Consider the following 19,613-nt stretch of genomic DNA (forward strand, 5'->3'; position numbering starts at 1 on the left):
ATTGTAGACCAGGACAAATGAGAAGATGAATAAGTGCTAATGAGAGCTGAAAGTAGGAGAGAATTGTAGGCTGTGCTGAAAGCCTATGTAATATGGTAATAGGCCTGTGAGAGTGGGTGAGGATAGGTTGGCTGTTATTAAAAGGAACCCATGTCATGTCAGCACCAGGTGATGGGTTAGGTTAAAAACAATGAAAGGACAGATTTGGACTCAAGTTATTGCACTCAGTGTTGAGTCCCAGAGGCTGTAGGATCCCAATGAGAAAATGAGATGTTGTACTTCAAGTTTGCCCTGAGACTCGCTGAAACACTGCAGCAAGTCTGCAACATAAATGTTGGCATGAGAACACATTGGTATGACAGACAACTGGATGCTTGGGATCATTTTTACAGGCAGTCTTTGAGTGGTTTGCTTTTGTGGGCCAGTCTAATTTGTCACAGTCTTCATGTGCACAACCTTGGATGTCAATTTGTGTTTCATGTTTATTTGCAGTTCAGCAAAATAAATAAGTTGTAAAATCTGGGTTCAATGTTGCTATATTATGTGTATAGTTCATGCTCCCTTTTTGATTATTGTCTAATACTTATTATGGACCAGTCTAGATTCCCTTAAAGCATTTCAAGGAAGTAGCCCGGACCCTAACTTTTCTAGTTGTTTTAAGCAGGTGTTGAGTGGATATTCAGGGGTGACGCAGCTGGCCCAACCGCTTAGCTTTAAACAAGCCAGAATTTATTTATACATGAACAAAAGAAAACCAAATTTTGAATAACATAACTATTTGAAACCCAGTCTACTCTATCACAATTTAATAATGCTATTCCAAATACTTGAAACATACCCATAAACACCCCTCAGTAAATCAAGCACAGTTTCTTGCAGGCGAGAGAGATGTCAAAGATTCAGCGTGCAACATCATCTGCCATGTAGCTGTTTCTTTGACCTGCAGCCTCGGGCGGGGGGGGGGGGGGAATTCTGCTTGATCTGAACAGCCAGACCGCTAAAACCAAACCAAATCAAACAAGCTGAGCTGGGAGAACTGGCCACTTCCCATTCATTGTACAAGTTTTGTTTTAAAATTTGAAAGCCTTTTCACTGAGGCAGTATCTGTTAGCTATAATAAATTTGGCCCTAAAGTCATCCATCCAAATATATTGGAACCAGTGTCATTATGACCCTTGGGAGGGGGAAAAAACCAAGGGCAATGTAACCTTGTGAACGGAGCAGCACATCACATACTTTAGAAGCATTATTCTTTTCAGAACAACATAGCTGCCTCAATTTCTGGGAGTAATTGTTTTACAGAGGTGTCTTAACTAATTACAAGGTAAGCTGTAAATGTTTGCCACCTTGACTAATCACATAAGAAAGATGAGCATAGAAGTGTTGGGGGAAAAAATTACATGATGTTTACATATTGGTTTTGAAGGTTCGTTTAATGAAACAAATGAAGGAAGATCAAGAACGAGCTCGCATGACAGAATCTAAGAGAAACAGAGAAATTGCTCAGCTGAAAAAAGAGCAGCGCAAGCAGGAAGTGAGTATTGAGTTGTTCAAAATGATGGTATATTGATAGTGCTTTTAGCTTGAACAAGGATGACATTGTAAAGTTATTTTGACTATTATTGTAGAAATTATACTAAATCTTTGATCTTTCACTTTGACATTACAACACTTGCATAGTTTAACATAGCTGAGTAAAGAGGCATGCTGGAAAGGCTTTTGGTCCTGCTCTTGGGGCAATTGCAAGAAGGGAGCATGAAATTATACCTGTGGCAAAAGAGTTAAGAGTCTAGCCTGGCTGTGTCTTATGGAAAGTGGATCCAGGAAATACCTCTTCCAAGCTTCTGTTTAATTCAAAAAAAGTGTGCAATGCCTGGTCATAGGCCTTTTTCTTGCGGAGGGCAGATCCCAGTGTGTGCATACTTCAGCTTCTATCAAGTGTAAATGAGCCACATTTTGAACCCAAGTCAAGACCTTAAGTTGTTTGGTAATGCATTTTCTTCCAGGATTGTTCAGCAAATCCTATTGAATCATGGAAATAGGTTTTAATGTTCACTGATCTGTTTAAGTCTTGCACGCATGTGCTTCTCTATACTCCTAACATATCAATTGAAGTGACATTTACTGTCATTCATTAGTTTAATAAATATAAATCCAGTTCTATGACACTAAAATTGCAAGCCGATCTCTTGTAACATTGCTTGAGGCAATGCAAAATATTGATTTTTGTGGTCATCACTGAGTTTGGAGGACCATCGGTTAACAAATGTTGACACTTTTATTTCTATTATTTGGATTTGAGCATCAATGATGAGGCCAGAAATTGTTGCCAATCCCTAATTACCCATTAACTGAGTAATTTGTGAGGTTACTTTAGGGCAGTTAAATGTCAATAATCTTACTTTGAACCTGGATTGCATGAAACTGAAATTGGTAATGATGGCAGATTGCTTTTCCTCATGGAACCGGAGTGGACCACACAGGTTTTTGATGACATTCAGTGATGGTTGTCATGGTTACCATTGCTGACATTAACTTGAAATTTCAGATTGTTAATTGAATTCAAGTTCTGTCACAATAAGACTTGAACCAATGCCATTATCCTGAACCACTGAAGTTTTAGTCCAGCAACATTATCAATACTAAAAGACCATAAGAAATATTTGCCACCACAAGCTTGCTCACCTGTTCAATAAAATCACGGATAATCCAACTCCTCTCCTACTACTTCACCATTTCCTATTTGCTCTTATTTGTGTAATCATGAAAAACACAGCTTAAAACTTCCTTAAAAGTTGAAAAAGCAGCTCATAACATAAATAGAACAATCAATAGGCATTTTAATCGAAAACAATTGCAGTCTTGTTCTTAGATTGATGGATATATTTTGTTTAACACTCTCCACATCAAGCCTATAAGAACATAGGGACAGAATTAGGAGGTTTGAGGGTTCAAACAGACTGTGCAATTGAATGGGATCATGGTTGATCTAAAGCTCCTCGCATTCACTTTCTTGCCCTTTCCCATAATCTTAATTCCACTACTGATCAAGAATCTATCTATCTCAGCCTTAAATATACAGAAGGATTCTACCCCCTCAGCTCTCTGCAGCAAGGAGTTCCAAAGGCACTCAACCCTTTAAGAAATAAATTCCTCCTCCCCTTGGTCTTAAATTGGCCCCCTTTAGTTCTGAGAGTATACCATCTGGACAGGGACTCTCCCATGAACGAAAACATCCTCCCAGGAATTACCCTGTCAAGCCCTTAATTCTACAAATTTTAATGTGAACATTTCTCATTCTCTAAATTCCGATAAGAGTCCCAACCTGCTTAACCTTTGCTCATAAGACCACCATACCGTAGCCATCTACATGAACCTTCTCTGAACTGCTTGCAATCAAATAATGTATTTCCTTAAATAGTAGGACCAAGATTGCTTTCAGTATTCTTTTAATTATGGTCTCATCAACACGTTGTGTGATTGCAGTAAGACTGTCCAACTCTTCTACTGCAACGCTATTGAAACAAAGGCCAGCATCCATTAGCCTTTCTGATTACCTGCTGCACCTGTGTGATTGCTTTCTGTGTTTCATGCTTAAGAGCCCCCAGGTTTCTTTGTGTTGTGGCTTTCTGCAGTTTTGTTCTATTTCAATAATAATCTGCTCTTTTGTTCTCCTTCCAAAGTGAATAACTTGATAGTTTCCCACATTGTACTCCATTTGTCAACTTTTCATTTGCCCACTGTAGGCTGTTATCTTATGTCTTAACCTTTTGTGGGTACATTGTCAAATACCTTCTGGAAATCCAAATAGAACACATTTGCTTCTGCTGTATTCACTCTGGTTGGGACTCCCTTCAACTCAAACACAAACTCAAACTCAAACAGTTATACACAGTATCTTGTCTTGTAGCTAAATGCTTTGATTCCATATCTCAGTTGGAAATACATTTTTTTGCATGTAAAATTATGATAAGGTGTTTCTAGTGAGGAACTACATTTTAATCAGTTCTAATGGTGGATAAATATGTATTTCAGGAAATTCATCGTAAAATGCAATTTTTATTGGTAGATCTGTCTTGTTATCCATATCTTGCAATTCACATGTTATGAATAGGATTGGCATGCCACAGTTGCTTTGGTCTGGCATTTCAGATAAGAAGCTTTGCAGGCTGTCAATATCTGCTCCAGTTTACAAAACAGTACACACCAATCTAACCCACTCTGTTGTTCAGTTGAAAACTAATCGTTGATTGGATCTGTCACAATTGCATTTAGTGGTGTGTACAATTTGTAAGCTTAGAGTTCTTATTCCTCTAACTGAGTTTTTTGATATGTAATTTGACCTTTTGTGCTGGTCTAGGAATGCACTTGCAAACTCATTGAAGCAGGATTAGATTTCCATGCTAATGGAAATCTTATAGATTGAATATGTTGAACCATCAGCTTAGGTTGAAGATGATTGGCCGTTGATGATTACTCGCATTGCCTTTATCGGTGCCCATGTTTTAAATTGTTGGATCTGTTCTGCATCCATCCTATTTAACACAATGATTCTGTCACGCATTCCTAGATCAGCAACAGGCATACATGAAAACAGGATAAAACCTGATAAATGTACTATACAGAACTAAGATGTATAAATAAAATTAATCTATATGCTATAGAGAGCTAAATGATCATCCACTAACAGATTTGATCAAAGCTCTGCAGTCCTGCCTTCTTCAAACATTAACAGTCGTGACTAACTAAGCAAAATGGGAACAGGAGCTCAATGATAGCAGAGGTCAGCATGTCAGTGCAAAAGTGGAGGCTAAAGCATCAGATGGATGTTTCAGGTCAGCCTTTTTTGGAATTCCACATCACAGACCGTAGCCTTGAATCAGTGATTCGTTCTTGGTGGTTGAGAAACATTAGCCATGCACCAGATACAGCAGACTGCAAGCTCCATTAGCATGCTGGGTGCACTGAAGACTTGCTCTCCAGATCTAGCTATATTTCTGGATAAACTATTCCAGCAGAACACTAGTCTCTAATTGAGAATGGTGAAAATAATCACAGGGATGTTCTGTCTAAAAAAAGTAGCATAAATCCAAATTAGCCAATTGCCACTTAAACCTAATCTCAATCAGCAGTGATGAAAAGTTCTAGTCAAAAGCATCAAGTGACACTTGCCAATAACCTGCTTATCTAAGCTCAGACTGATTTCCACCAGCTTATTTGACTCCAGAACTGAGTCTTCATTGGAAAAATGGCCACAAAAAAAGCAAAGTTCAGGAGGTTTGTCTTTCACATCAAGGCAGTATTTGACTAATTGCAGCAGTAGATGGTCAGAGGCTGAAAATTCTGTGGTGTGATCAAATTCCCAAAGCTTTGTTATGACCAATGAAGGCACAAATCAGTGGTGCGATGGAACACTCCTCACTTACCTGGATTGGAACATCTCTGAAATCACTGAAGAAGCACAATTGTATCTGAGGAAAAATAGCGTGCTGAATGGACAACTTGTCCATCATCTTCCCCATCAGAGGCATAACATCATTGCAATGTGTGCCACCAAGATTTATGACAAAGCTTTGATGTATTGTGGCAGCAGCAACTCCCATATCCATATCCATAACCACAACCACCCAGAAGGACAAGGGCAGCAAGCAAACAAGACTGCCAACACCTGCAAGTTCCCTTTCAAGTGACACATCATTCCGATTTGGAAACAGCATCTTTTGGATTCATTGCTGGGCTAAAAAAATGTTAATCAGGGATTTCCAAAATGCAGAAGAAGCTGCACTGTGAAGACATCTTAATGTGGTCTCTCTTATCAATAGAGTTATGGACTGATTCATGTGCTCAGGACAAGATGAGGAGTGGGTTTTCTTTATGTTGGTGGTACTTATCACATGAAAATTCATATCAGTAAACCGCTTAAGGGAATTTTGAATGAAATTAACAGTATGTAGATTTAGCTAAAAGTTGAGTGATGTGTGTGATGGAATGCTGTTTCATATGTGCATGCAATTAGTCGATAAATCATTAGAAGTTAACTTGTGCAAGAAACTCAACCTCCTGTAAGATTAGAGGTGTCCATTTTATTATTTCATTTAATGTTAAAATTATTTCCTCAATAAATGAAAGCAGTTACAAAGCCAAGAAATCACCCCTATAACTATTCTCTCTATTCTAAGGACACTCAACAAATTTGAGTTTAACATGACTTGCTAAACAAAATAGGTCCATCTTCATTAAAATGTAGAACGTTCCCATTCATAAGAGATTTGTAACTTTTCTGAGCATTGTGAATGTTGTGTTTTGAGCCTTCTGGGTGTGCTGAGTCAAATGCAAACTGACAGGCAACTTTTATCAAATCAATCAAACTTCACAATTTCCAACCATGACACACAGCTCAGATTTGACCAAGTCCTTTTGACACTGTCAGTATTTATTTGGCCACATTTGCCATGCACTTCCTTTCTTGTTCTGGATGTCATCTCTTGAGCAGTTGTATGTTGCTATCATAGTCTTGGTTCTTTCATTTTTGCATCCACACTCTCTTCCCTGAATTCCCAAAAAGTAAAAGCAAAGTAGTTTCAAAAAATAAAAAAAAGTACAAATACAGCAAAAACTCAGTAAAATATTTTGGATTAGAGTGGTACTGGAAAAGCACAGCAGGTCAGGCAGCATCCAAGGAGCAGGAAAATTGGCGTTTCAGGCAAAAGCCCTTCATCAGGAATGACTCTGATCTCCAGCATCTGCAGTCCTCACTTTCGCCTAAAATATTTTGGATGTCTGGTGGTGCATACCAAGACACTAATGTAACTAAAACAGTGCAAAATATCAAAATATATGCATGTGTCAGCTACAGCTCTGTAGCCAGAAAGCTCAGGTTCAAGTCCTTAACAAAATAAAATCAAACTTGACACTGCAATGAAGTAGTGAGCATGTTCTACAATGTCAGATAACATCTTTCAGATGGCATTTTGTTGACTGGCCCTATCCATTCTTTCAAGTGATTTGTAAAAGGTTCCATTGCACTGTTTCAAAGAAGAGCAGTATGCTGCAAATACTAATCAGCATTACAAAATTAGATGACCTAGTCATCATTGCATTGCTCTTTGTAGGAGCTGTGTAAAATACCTGCAGTTTCAATTTTGCTGTCGTATTGCATTTCAGAAATACTTCATGGCTATAAAGATGTTCATTGGTCATGTAAACCTTTATTTGAAACCAGTTAGGATCTGTTTTACTTTACTAGGCAAGGCACTATTGTAGCTAATTCTGCTTTTTGTTTGGAATGGAGGCTTGTTTCCCATTTTATGCTTAATTTAAGTTTGTTTTTCTTCTCTACTCAGCATCAAATGAAACTTTTGGAAGCTAAAAAACGACAGCAAGAAATAATTCTACGACGAAAAACCGAAGAGGTGAGGAATTGTTAATTAATTGTGCTTGTGTATTTCAAAGCAAAATCACTGATTTTGTAGTCCTTACTACTTTTGGAGCTGATGGCCATTTCTAGAATGTTATGTGCCATTTAAACTTGATAATCCAGAATTTACTGTCAGTAGAGAGTGCACTGTTGGAGTTACTGCAGAATAAAATCAACTTGGTCTTTAACTGACAGGAACTTGCTAATGGTTAGCAGAGTCTCACACTGTGCAACCTTTGGAAAAGGTTTGATGTGTCTGGGATTTCAATGATATGCTAAATTTGTATTTAGAGATGAAAAGATTTTTAGCCCTGAAACTTGATTTGTTGAATGTCTGATTTCTCCATGCTACTTTGAATATTTAAGTTTAGGATTTTTCGGCTTCTTCCTTTTACTTTGTTTATAGATCCCAATTGTCTGTTTGCTTTGTAAAATTTACAAAACATGAAAATTCATCAGTGCATTTCACATACTGGCTTTCTGAGAGTGAGAGTCTTTTGTTGTGGTTGGTTGGTTTATCCTGCTTTATACAAACGTAGAAAATCAGAGCAGGAGTAGGCCATTTGGCCCTTTTGAGCCTGTTTTGCCATTCATTATGACCATGGCTAATCATCCACTTCAATAGCCTATTCCCCCATTTGCTTTAATCCATTTACAAAGTGCGATATCTAACTCTTCCTTGAAATCATAAAATATTTGGCATCAACTGCTTTCTGTTCAGTTTGTGAGAAGACTTGCAGCTCGGTTACTCATTGTTGTGGTTCTGTTTGCCGAGCTGGGAATTTGTTTTGCAGACGTTTCGTCCCCTGTCTAGGTGACATCCTCAGTGCTTGGGAGCCTCCTGTGAAGCGCTTCTGTGTTGTTTCCTCTGGCATTTATAGTGGTTTGTCTCTGCTGCTTCTGGTTGTCAGTTCCAGCTGCCCGCTGCAGTGGCCGGTATATTGGGTCCAGGTCGATGTGTTTGTTGATAGAATCTGTGGATGAGTGCCACGCCTGTAGAAATTCCCTGGCTGTTCTCTGTTTGGCTTGTCCTATAATAGTAGTGTTGTCCCAATTGAACTCATGTTGCCTGTCATCTGCATGTGTGGCTACTAAGGATAGCTGGTCGTGTAATTTCGTGGCTAGTTGGTGTTCATGGATATGATCGTTAGCTGTCTTCCTGTTTGTCCTATGTAGTGCTTTCTGTGGTTACAAATTCCATATCCTCCTCATTCTCTTAAGAAGAAATCTCCCCTCGTCTCAGTCCTAAATGTAACCTAAGACTGTGATACATAGTTCTCGAATGCCTCACTATCAGGAAGCGTCCTTCCTGCATCCACCCTGTTCAGTTTGGCTATCGGTTTTTGAGTTTCTGAGAATTCCTTCATTCTTCAGAGCTCCAATGGATATAACTTGAAACGATTCAACCTTGCCCTCCGTCCTGCCATCCCAGGATTGAGTCTGGTCAACTTCGTTACATTTCCTCTAAAACAAGAACATCATTCCTCAAATAAGGAGACCGAAACAGCACACATTATTCCAGGTGTGGTCTCACTCAGCCCCCAAGACATTCCTGCTCCTGTGCTTGCATCCTCTAATTATGAAGGCCAACATACTTTGCCTCATTCACTGCCTGCTCTTCCTATATTCTCTCATTCAGCAACTGATGTGCCAGGGCACCCAGGTCTCTATGCATATTTCCCTCTTCCCTCTTTCAATTCCTAGCCTTCCAGCTTTTTTGCTGCAAAATTGAATTACATCTGAAATTGAAACACATGTCTGTGTTTATACTGCATTCGCCATGCATTTCCCACTCTCTCAACTTGTCCAAATCACCCAATATTTCTGCATCCTCATCATAGCTCAACATCCCACCCAACTTCGTGTCATCTACAAACCTGGGAGTTATGATGTTTCATTCCCTTAATTAAATCATTGATAAAAATTGTGACCAGCTGAGGTCCTAGTACTGATTCCTATGGTATCCCACTAGTCACTGCCTGCCCTTCTAGAGAAAACCCATATTCCTGATCTTTGTTTCCTGTCTGCTAACCAGTTTTCGATGCAACTCAATACACTGCCCCAATCTTGTGCGCTTCAATTTACTCATTAATGTTGTCAAGTGGGACTTTATCAAAAGTCTTCTGAAAGTCCAAGTAAATTACAGCTATGGCACCCTCTCATCAACTCTACTGGCTGCATCCTTAAAGAATTCCAGTAGATTTGTCAAGCATGATTTCTCTTTCATAAATCCATGATGACTCTGTCTGATCCTGCTTTTCCAAGTTTTAAATAGAGAGGTTGGATTAGTTGTTCTCCAACTTTCAATCTTCAGTTTTCTTTTAAAATCTGTATTTTTGTAAAAAATTTATTGACCCAGGTCAATGATGAGCAGCAAAAAATGTTTAGAGGAATCACCAAAATAATTTCAGACCTGGGACTAAGTTGTGAAGAAAAATGCCATGAAATAATTTTATTTCTGGAGGGAATGCTATTGTGTAGATGCAATATGTAATGTATATGGAATATGATGCAGTCTTCAAACTAACGTCAGATTAAGTAGTAGGAGTGAGTAAGCTCAAACTTGAAAAATTCACAACTGTTAGTCATGTGCAATGCCTTTTGTTAGTGTAAATGGCCACATTGTCTGTATTGAATTGTTTTCTGTTGCAATGTTTGTTAGAAGTTGAAGTGGTTTCCACTTAAGTCATGCCTTCTATGTGTTTGCTTTCACTTGAATAATTATGGTTTTGTTTGGGGCAAAAATATTTAAAATCTGTTTTTGAAGTTGCATGTAATATCTTATGCTCGAAGTGTGCAATACTTTTACCTTTAGGTTACAGCCCTTCGAAAACTATCAAAGCCCATGTCTGATAAAGTAGCTGGACGAGTGAGTCGTAAATTGAGCTTGCCAGATCCTGTTTCAGAGTCATCATCTCACATGAGTATTTATGAGCATGATCGGTCAACTACTAACTTCACTGGCCCACAAAAAGGGAGAACTTTAACTTCTCGAACCGTACCTACTTCAACAGACAAAACAAATGGGATCAGGTACTTTTTAGTTTTATTTCCAGTTTTATTTCAACTTTCTAAGTGCAGAACACCTATGGGTGAATAACAGCGTGTTAATATTCACAACTTTGTTTTCATTGCTAGAGTTCCCAAATTGTTTAATGTATCTTGTGATAATGTGAACAGACCAGAAATATTCTGATTTTAATTCCTGGTCTGTGCTAATCAGTTTGTACATTGTCTATATGAGGTGGAAACTCATTGCCCTGAGCTTAGGGGAGTGGAATCATTCTGGATTGTCATTGCAGGTTTCTATCTAGCAGAACTCTTGGGAGAATGTTGAACCAGATTTTACTGATCTCCTTTTAAAGTGAAATGTCAGGATCCCATTGACAGCACAAAATGATGAAGCAATTAATGTGTCTTTGACTCTGTATTTGAGAAACAAATATTGGTCAGAACTAGCAGAAGTGATGTAGGGTGGACATCATGTCTGAATCCATTGTGAAGGAGTTTTACAGGATCAGATCAAAAGTGGGAAAAGGGGAATTGGTTCCCAGGTTGATGGGGAGGAGAGGCAGGTTATGTTTAGAGCAGGGTAAAGTGGGTAACAGGTTCAGAGCAGGGGTAAGGTGGTCATTCGCTGGAGATAGGGAAGGGAGGTGGGGAAATTGCAGTGGAAGATTAAGGGGGAATTGGGATTACCAGCAGCAAGGTAAAGAAGATCAGTTCAGAATCTGGGGAGTAGTAGTGGGTTCCCAGTGAGGTTAAAAAGGAGGAGCATGCCTGGACTGGGATCGGAGTGTTGGGTCTGGAGTGGGGGTAGGAGGCAAAGTGGGGATAGAGTCTGGTTGTTGGGGGGGGGGGGGGGGGGGGGGGGGGGGGGGTTGGAAAGGGAGGGGGGGGGGGGGGGGTTGGAAAGGGAGGGGGGGGGGGGGGGGTTGGAAAGGGAGGAGGAGGAGAATGTAGTCAGGAAAGCTATTGTCCTCAGTAACTCTTTACTTTCACTGGAACATTCCAATTTAAATTCAGACTTTCAGGCGGTTCCCAGTCAGGGAGTTGCCCAACATAAGTTTCCACTTCCCATACGATTCCTTTTGGAGTCTGGTTAGACAGGGGATTCCACAGGCTTAGAAACAGTCACTTTAAAGGTAGACGAAAACAAATGTATCTCCCACTCTTCGCTTTGCTTCTATTAATTGGATTTCTTAACAGACAAAACTGTTGGTTTACTGTGAAAGCAGGATTTAGCTGGCAAAAAAGTGTAAAGCTAATTAGCACAAAGTTGGAAACTTGTTAGTATTAATATTTACCCTTCTCACTGCCCTGAAACACATGTACAGATACACATCCATTTATACTAGGACGGGGGTGTGGGGAAACATTTGATTTGTCTCTTCAGTGATTCACTTTGTGGAACATTTCCACTAATGTTTTGGATATGATTAATTCTTAAAGGCAAAATGGATGAGGTGTGGAATGTCAAAACTGCTGTCATGTGTAGACCGGTATCAATAAACGTGAGCGGTTGTCTCTGGGATCTTTGCAAACACAGCTTCCTGAGGATTTCAGGAGCTTGCGAGGAAATCTTGAGAATGTTCCGGTGACTCTTCAAGAGGGCAGTCAGATTTCACACTGGATTTACAACAAGGACACTTGTAACAACAGGAGAGCTATGTTCAGAATCTCCTTTCCCTTCAGCAGGCTTGTCACCAGCTGCTCCAAACAATATGGACAGCACACACTGAAACCTGATGGTCATAAGCCCAGCCAAGTGGCTTCCTCCGAAAATGAGCGTTTCTCACAAGAAATGTGACTACAAAGCAATGCCTTGTTCAAAAAAAAGTTCAAATGTTTTTTGTTTAATCTCTTTTTTAACATGTCCATGTATTCATAATCCTTCAAACTCAAGTCCATGACAGTTATTAAATACGAAGCCTCTCTAACACTCAATTTTAAATGCCTTCGTACATAATATCATATGAAATTGGTTGATGTAACAATTGAAATCTGACCAATTGCAGGAAGAAGTACCAGAGGAAGTTTACAAATAGATATACGTCAAGAGCAGCAAGAATGAAGTGGCAGTCACTTGAACGTAGAGTTACTGAAATCATCATGCAAAGGATGACTATTGCCAACATGGAAGCGGATATGAATCGACTGCTCACTGTAAGACCAATCTCCCCTCAACTTGAAAAATAGAAATTGAAATAACTTTATTCCTTCAAACACGATCTGGTTGCATATGAGGTTCACTGGTGCTGTGGTTATTATCTTCTCAAGATTTGTTTGTATTTCTATTTAGCTATACTCCTGTATCATAATTGACAGGGTTTTTTCGTTTGAAGGCAACATGGGGAATCTGGAACTCTGGAGAGGCAGAAGCCCTGATGACATTGAAGAACAATTTAGATGTGGACTTGCAATTCCAAGGCTGTGGGCCAAGTGCTGGGGAAATGGGGTTAGAGAATAGTGAGGGAGTTGTTTTTGACTGGCATGGACACAATGGGCTAATGGGCCTTTTTCTATGCTGTCGACCTTTCTGGCTCTGAATGTAGATTTAAACTGGTCCCAGCAAAAAATGTGACTTCAGACCCAGCGAGAGGTGCGTAAGCATCTCAGCTGTTTAGGAATGCTCTGAGAGGAGCCATGTTGTAATCGTAGCTTGTGTCTGAGCTAGAAGCCTCAGTGTGGAGCTCGTCAGTGAATCTTGGCTGACTTGGCGGGTTTCTAAACATCTCACCAATGCAAGAAACCCAAAAGCATGTGAACTTGATTCTATTTGCAGTAAGCTTCCCATACATACTTTTATTCTTTTTATCTTGATTTACGGAGTCCTTCATTTATTTAAGAAGAATGATACGGGAAATGGGAACTTAAACAGAGAAAACACGAGGGTCAAAAAGAGGACAACAAAAAGATAGTTACAAAGCAGAATTTGAGAGTTGAATGAAACATGGGTGAGAAACTAATGGGTCACTGTGCAGTTCATATCAATTCATATTTTTCCCTTCACTTCAATGAGAGTTAAAAGTCGACAGTTCTCATTGAGTTACAGACAGGGAATATGATTTTTCACTGTTCCTCCAGTTTCATTGCTTTGACATTGTCTTTATATGGAATACAGGGAGAACTAGCCATTTGGATACTGAACTGGCTCGAAGGTAGGAGACAGGGTGGTGTTGGTGGAGGGTTGCTTTTTGGACTAGAGGCCTGTGACCAGCGGTGTGTCACAAGGATCGGTGCTGGGTCCACTGCTTTTCGTCATTTGTATAAATGGTTCAGATGTGAACATAGGAGGTGTGGTTAGTAAGTTTTCAGGTGACACCAAAATTGGAGGTAAAGTGGACAGCGAAGAAGGTTACCTTGGATTACAACGGGACATTGATCAGATGGGCCAGTGGGTCGAATAGTGGCAGATGGAGTTTAATTTAGATACTTGTGTGATGCTGCATTTTGGAAAGGCAAATCAGGGCAGTATGTATGTACTTAATGGTAAGGTCCTGGGGAGTGTTGCTGAATGTAGAGACCTTGGAGTGCAGGTTCATAGTTCCTTGAAAGCGTAGCCGCAATTACACAGGATAATGAAGAAGGCATTTTGTATGCTTGCCTTTATTGGTCAGTACATTGAATATAGGAGTTAGGAGGTCACGTTGTGACTGTACAGGGCATTGGTTAGGCCACTTTTGGAGTATTGCATTCAATTCAGCTCTCCTTGCTATAGTAAAGATGTTGTGAAACTTGAAACAGTTCAGAAAAGCTTTACAAGGATGCTGCCAGGATTGGAGGTTTGAGCTAAAGGGAGTGACTGAAGAAGCTGGGGCTATTTTCCCTGGAGGCAGAGGGGTGACCTTTAAAGAGGTATTAAAATCACGCGAGACATGGATAGGGTGAGTAGCCAAGGTCTTTTCCTCCAAGGTTGGGGAGTCCAAAACTAAAGGGCATAGATTTAATGTGAGAGGGGAAGGTGATGCATGTATGGAATGAGCTGTCGGAGGAAGTGGTGGAGGATGGTATATTTGCAACATTTAAAAGGCATCTGGGTGGACGTATGAATAGGAAGATTTGAGGGAGATGGGCCAAATGCTGCAAATGAGACTAGATTAATTTAGTATACCTGGTCAGCATAGACGAGCTGGACTTGAGGGTCTATTTCTATGCTGAACAGCTCTAAGACTCTATAAATCTCATGATTTGATCATAGTTCATTATTAATAAGGAATAAGCATGTGTTGCTTTTAGATATCACTCTTGGATTGCCATTTGAATGGAGCTGGTATAAAGTGTCTTCGCAAAATATCAAATCTCTGAAGTTGAAACAAATTTTGTCTATTCTGACACTAATTTGTTTTTTCAAATTTGTTCATTGGGTATGAGACTCACTGGCAACATTTTGGTTCCCATCTCCAATTGCCACTGAGAGGGTGGTTGCTCTCTCCATGAACCACTAAGTCTGTTTTGAAGCCAGTGCCAGAATTTTGATCATATGAATGTGAATGTGCAACTTGGAGAAGAACTTGCACTTGGTGCAGTTACTGTGTGCATGTTCCTGTCCTCTTTCTGGATTGTAGAGGTACTTGGAAGGCTGTGTTGAATTGTAACAAGCTTGACAATCTTGCAACTACTTTTAATTTAAATTTATATTGGCATTTTGAGGTTGGTTGAGCAGTTTTGCATTTTCAAGTTGAATAATTACCTGGTTTGAACCTGCAAATGGTGCAACTGGTTTGTTTAACTGTATATAGACGCTGGAAATGTGACTTTTGATGACATTGAAGCAAAAAGAACACAAAACTTGATATTAGTTTTTGCTGTACCACAGCTGTGCCAATGCATTCAATCTTGAATTTTCTTAACCCAGCACACCACCATCCCCTGCCCCACCACTCTGTGTACCAAGAATACTTCACATGTTGTCTGAATGTTTTTTGTTTGGCAACCATTCCAGTGTCCTATCTTGTTTAATTAATATTTTCCTGAATGGTTTCAGTTGTACTTTGACTTTTTCCTTGCTGAACAGTAGTTGTCTTGTCTTTCCATTTGTCTTGTTTTTGGAACAAAAATTGTGAAGCCAGGGTTTGCACACAGTTAATCTCAATTTTTGTGGGAAGACTGAAGATTAGAATCTGTCAGTGAGAGGAATGAATGCTTTTCTTTACATGTTGATTTTCAATTTGTGAATGGCTGAAGAAAAATGTATGAACCTTTGATAAAACAATCTATTGGAAAGATGCATTCAAGTGTTGTGGCATTGTTCAATCACATTCAAAACCAGCAAGATCATGCATTGAAATTGATCAGATTTACACGTTACATGTTTATTATTTTTTATCTCTCAAGTTGTTAATAAGTTTACTCTTTTTATTACAGCAACGTGAAGATCTGACCAAAAGACGTGACAAATTGAATAAACGGAGAGAGAAGTTTGTCCAAGAGTGTATAGATGACAAAGCAATTCAAAGTATTAATGAAGAAACTGAGTCTTTGGGTGCAAATATTGATTATATTAATGACAGCATTTCAGAATGCCAGGCCAATATCATGCAGATGGAGGAAGCAAAGGCAAGTTAATGTTATAATTATTTCATTGTCATATGATTGAAAATGAAATTCACAAAAAATCTTGGTATACAGTGTGTTTTGATTGTTTAAATTTATAATTTAATCATGTTAACATATAGATAATAGAAGTTCTATTTTCCATCTGTCACATCTTTCATCAAAGATCCCCATAGCTAATTCTAGTGTCTGAAATAAAGTCTAATTATAATGTTCTGAGAACACTATTGACACTGTTATTGCATGCTCTTCATTAAAGTGAGATTTGGAGCGAGGCAGAGTTACTGAGATTGTTAGTTGATCAGTTTGACATTCTTATTAAAGCATGAGGGGATTATTTTTAAAAATTGGCTTTCTGATAACTTTGTACCTTTTCTGTTCCAGTAGCTCGTTCAGAGCTTGTTAAGTCTGTTTCAGTGACTTGCCATGTGCAGGCAAGTAGTCCTATCTGTGAAAATGGTCAGTGACAAGATGGAGCCAGGGAATTAGTGAAGAGGCTAGTGGTACTAATATTTGTCTGTTTGCCTGTGATTCTGATCTCCTTGAAGCCTAGAAGTAAATCCATCTATCTTTCATCATCATTAATTTGAGTTCTGCCCTATCTGAAACACAATCATCCCAAGCATAGACTCATATGATCATATGTAATGCATTATTGGACTCTTTACCTTAAACTTTTCTGCAGTCTTTGATTGACTATACCATCCTTTTCGAAATGTACCTTCTCCAATATGTTGCAAAGGGATCACCCACTGATCGATTAATCTCTTACAAACTCTGTTAGAAACATAAAATCACTGCACTGCCCTGGATTCCTTCCCTATCATAACCCCCATTACTTGCAGCATCTCCCAAAGATCTAATATTCTTTCCCTCCTCTTGCAGCTATGTATTACCCTTTGACTTAATGTCTGCAATGCATGTTGTCATATTTCACACTTAGGCGAATTATATCAGCTCTACCTTTCAATTTGTGAATGGCTGAAGAAAAATGTATGAATCTCTGATAAAACAATCTATTGGAAAGATGCTCTTAAATCTTTCTCTGTATTTACTGTGAGTTTATTTGTTCAATGTCCCTTCAATGTTCAATAAACTATAGACTTGAAGTGCTGCAAGCTCTGGAACCAGTCTGGCAATATCATGTCATTTTTCTCCTCATCAACTCATCGTCATCTTTTCATCTCCGGGAGGATCAGAGTTCACAATCTTTACGTTCATTTTGATCTGGAACTGATTTTTTCTAACCTTTTTGACTTTCAAGTATATTGTCTACTTGCATCACCAACATTGAATGCTTTACATTTACCTTAGACCATTTATTGCTCAAATTTCATCCATCTTTAATCATTATTAAACTCTATTGCAATACTCACTCAATTGACACCTCTTCCATCATAGTCTGAGCACGACAGCCTAACTAAAAGTTGATCCTATTCCTCGCTGGGTTGCATTCTTATCCATGTATTTAAATCCTTCAGTTCCCCATTGATACTCATCTCTCTAACCTTCTCCAATCTAACAGTACCCTTCCTTAACTTTCTGTTGCATGAACTCATTCAACAATATACCTTGCTCTGTGCTGAGAAGAAATATTGGCATTCCAGACTCTGCTGGTTAGTTTTTAGTAGCCTCTTAATGGTAGCTATTTCTGTTTATGGTTGATTGAGTCTGTGCTTGGGATGATCATGTCCCAGATAGGGTGGAGCTCAAATTAATGATGATGAAAGATAGATGTCTTGACTACAAGAATCAACATAAACTGATGCTTTTTAATGGTGGATCTGACTGCCAGAGGATGATGCATCAATTTGATATTTACAGGTGCAGCAGGCAGTAAAGTGGTGTGTTGGACAGCATAGCGAGGATTGGAGTACAGGAGCAGGAATGCCTTGCTATTGTACAGGGTCTTCTGTTATAAATGAAAATCTTGCTGATGTCATACCTGGAGTATTGTGTGCAGTTTTGGTCATCGCCTCTGAAGAAAGATGTCCTGGGTGTGGAAAGAGGTTTACTGGATTGATTTCTGGACATACAAAGAGAAACTGGATCAGTTAGTACAGATTCTGGAAAAATGCAGAAGTAACTGTATTGTTGTTATGGGTGATTTCAACTTTCCCAATATTGACTGGAACCTCCTTAGTGCAGATGGTTTGGATGGAGCTGTTTTTGTTAGGTGTGTTCAGGCGGGTTTTCTTACTCTGTATGTAGACAGACCGACGAGGGGAGAGGCCATTTTGGATTTGGTGCTCAGCAATGAGCCAGGACAGGTGTCTGATCTCTCAGTGGGAGAGCACTTTGGTGACAGTGATCACAAATGCCTCACATTTAGCATAGCCTTGGAGAGTGAAAGGAGCAATTACCAAGGGAAGATATTTAATTGGGGAAAAGGAAATTATGTTGCAATCAGACAGGAGTTGGGAAGTACAGATTGGGAGCAATTGTTCCACAGAAAGAGCACAGCAGACATGTTGAGACTATTTAAGGAGCAGTTGTTGCGAGTGATGCACGAATTTGTTTCTCTGAGACAGGTAAGAAGGGGTAAGATTAAGGAACATTGGATGACGAGAACAGAGGAGCTTCTCGTCAAAAGGAAGAAGGCACTTTACGTAAGGTGGAGGAAGCAAGGATCTAGCACAGCTTTAGAGGATTACAGGCTTGCTAGAAAGGAGCTCAGAAGTGGACTGAGGAGAGTTTGAAGTGGGCACAAAAAAGGCTTGGCAAGAAGGATTAGGGAGAACCCAAAGGCATTTTACTTTTACGTGAGGAATTGGAGAATGATCAGGGAGAGAATGTAGGGCCAATCGGAGATAGTGGAGGGAACTTGTGGGTGGAGTCTGAGCAGATGGGGGAAGCCCTAAATGAGTTTTTTTGCTTTGGTTTTTCACTAAGGAAAGGGACCTTGTTGTGAATGATACAGTCTTGACCAGATCAAGATTGATGAAGTTGATGTGCTGGAAATTTTGGAAAACATTAAGATTGAGTAGTCCCCAGATTTATCCCAGGCTGCTCCAGGAAGCAAGAAAGGAGATTGCTAAGCCACTGGCAAGGATATTTGCTTCCTCACTCTCCAAAGAGTCGTACTGGAGGATTGGAAGGAGGCAAATGTTGTTCCTCTTTTCAAGAAGGGTAATAGGGAAATCTCTGGCAATTACAGCCTAGTTAGTCTTGCGTCTGTGGTCAGCAAAGTTTTGAAAATAATTCTGAGGGATAGGATTTATGATGATTTGGCAAAGCATAGTGTGATTAAAGGCAGTCAGCATGGCTTCGTGAGGGGCAGGTCATGCCTCAGAAATCTTGAGTTTCTTTGAGGAGGTATCAAGACAGGTCGAGCAGTGGGTGTGATGTATGTGGACTTCAGCAAGGCATTTGATAAGGTTCCCCATGGTAGGCTCATTCATAAACTCAGGAAGTATGGGATACAGGGAGATTTGGCTGGCTGACACAAGGCAGAGAGTGGTTGTAGATAGAAAGTATTCTGCCTGGAGGTCAGTGGTGAGTGGGGTCCTGCAGGGGTCTGTTCTTGGACCTCTGCTCTTTGTAGTTTTTATAAATGACTTGGATGAGGAGGTTGAGAGGTGGGTTAGTAAATTTGCAGATGGCAAAAGTTGGAGGTGTCGTCGATATTATAGAGGGCTGC

At 39.6% G+C, this 19,613-nt stretch overlaps 1 protein-coding gene across 4 annotated transcripts in view; it reads left to right on the forward strand.

Moving 5' to 3' along the window:
* kif21a (kinesin family member 21A) overlaps positions 1-19,613 on the forward strand; it is a 158,612-nt gene that overhangs the window by 87,806 nt on the left and 51,193 nt on the right. For all 4 annotated transcript variants that reach the window (XM_072562125.1, XM_072562127.1, XM_072562126.1 and 1 more), the window contains 5 exons: positions 1,427-1,534; positions 7,344-7,412; positions 10,233-10,450; positions 12,436-12,583; positions 15,785-15,976. In XM_072562125.1, the coding sequence (XP_072418226.1) occupies positions 1,427-1,534; positions 7,344-7,412; positions 10,233-10,450; positions 12,436-12,583; positions 15,785-15,976 (735 nt within the window). The remainder of the gene's footprint in view (positions 1-1,426; positions 1,535-7,343; positions 7,413-10,232; positions 10,451-12,435; positions 12,584-15,784; positions 15,977-19,613) is intronic.

This window comes from Chiloscyllium punctatum, chromosome 44, assembly GCF_047496795.1.
Source record: "Chiloscyllium punctatum isolate Juve2018m chromosome 44, sChiPun1.3, whole genome shotgun sequence".
In the NCBI taxonomy this organism is placed as follows: Eukaryota; Metazoa; Chordata; class Chondrichthyes; order Orectolobiformes; family Hemiscylliidae; genus Chiloscyllium; species Chiloscyllium punctatum.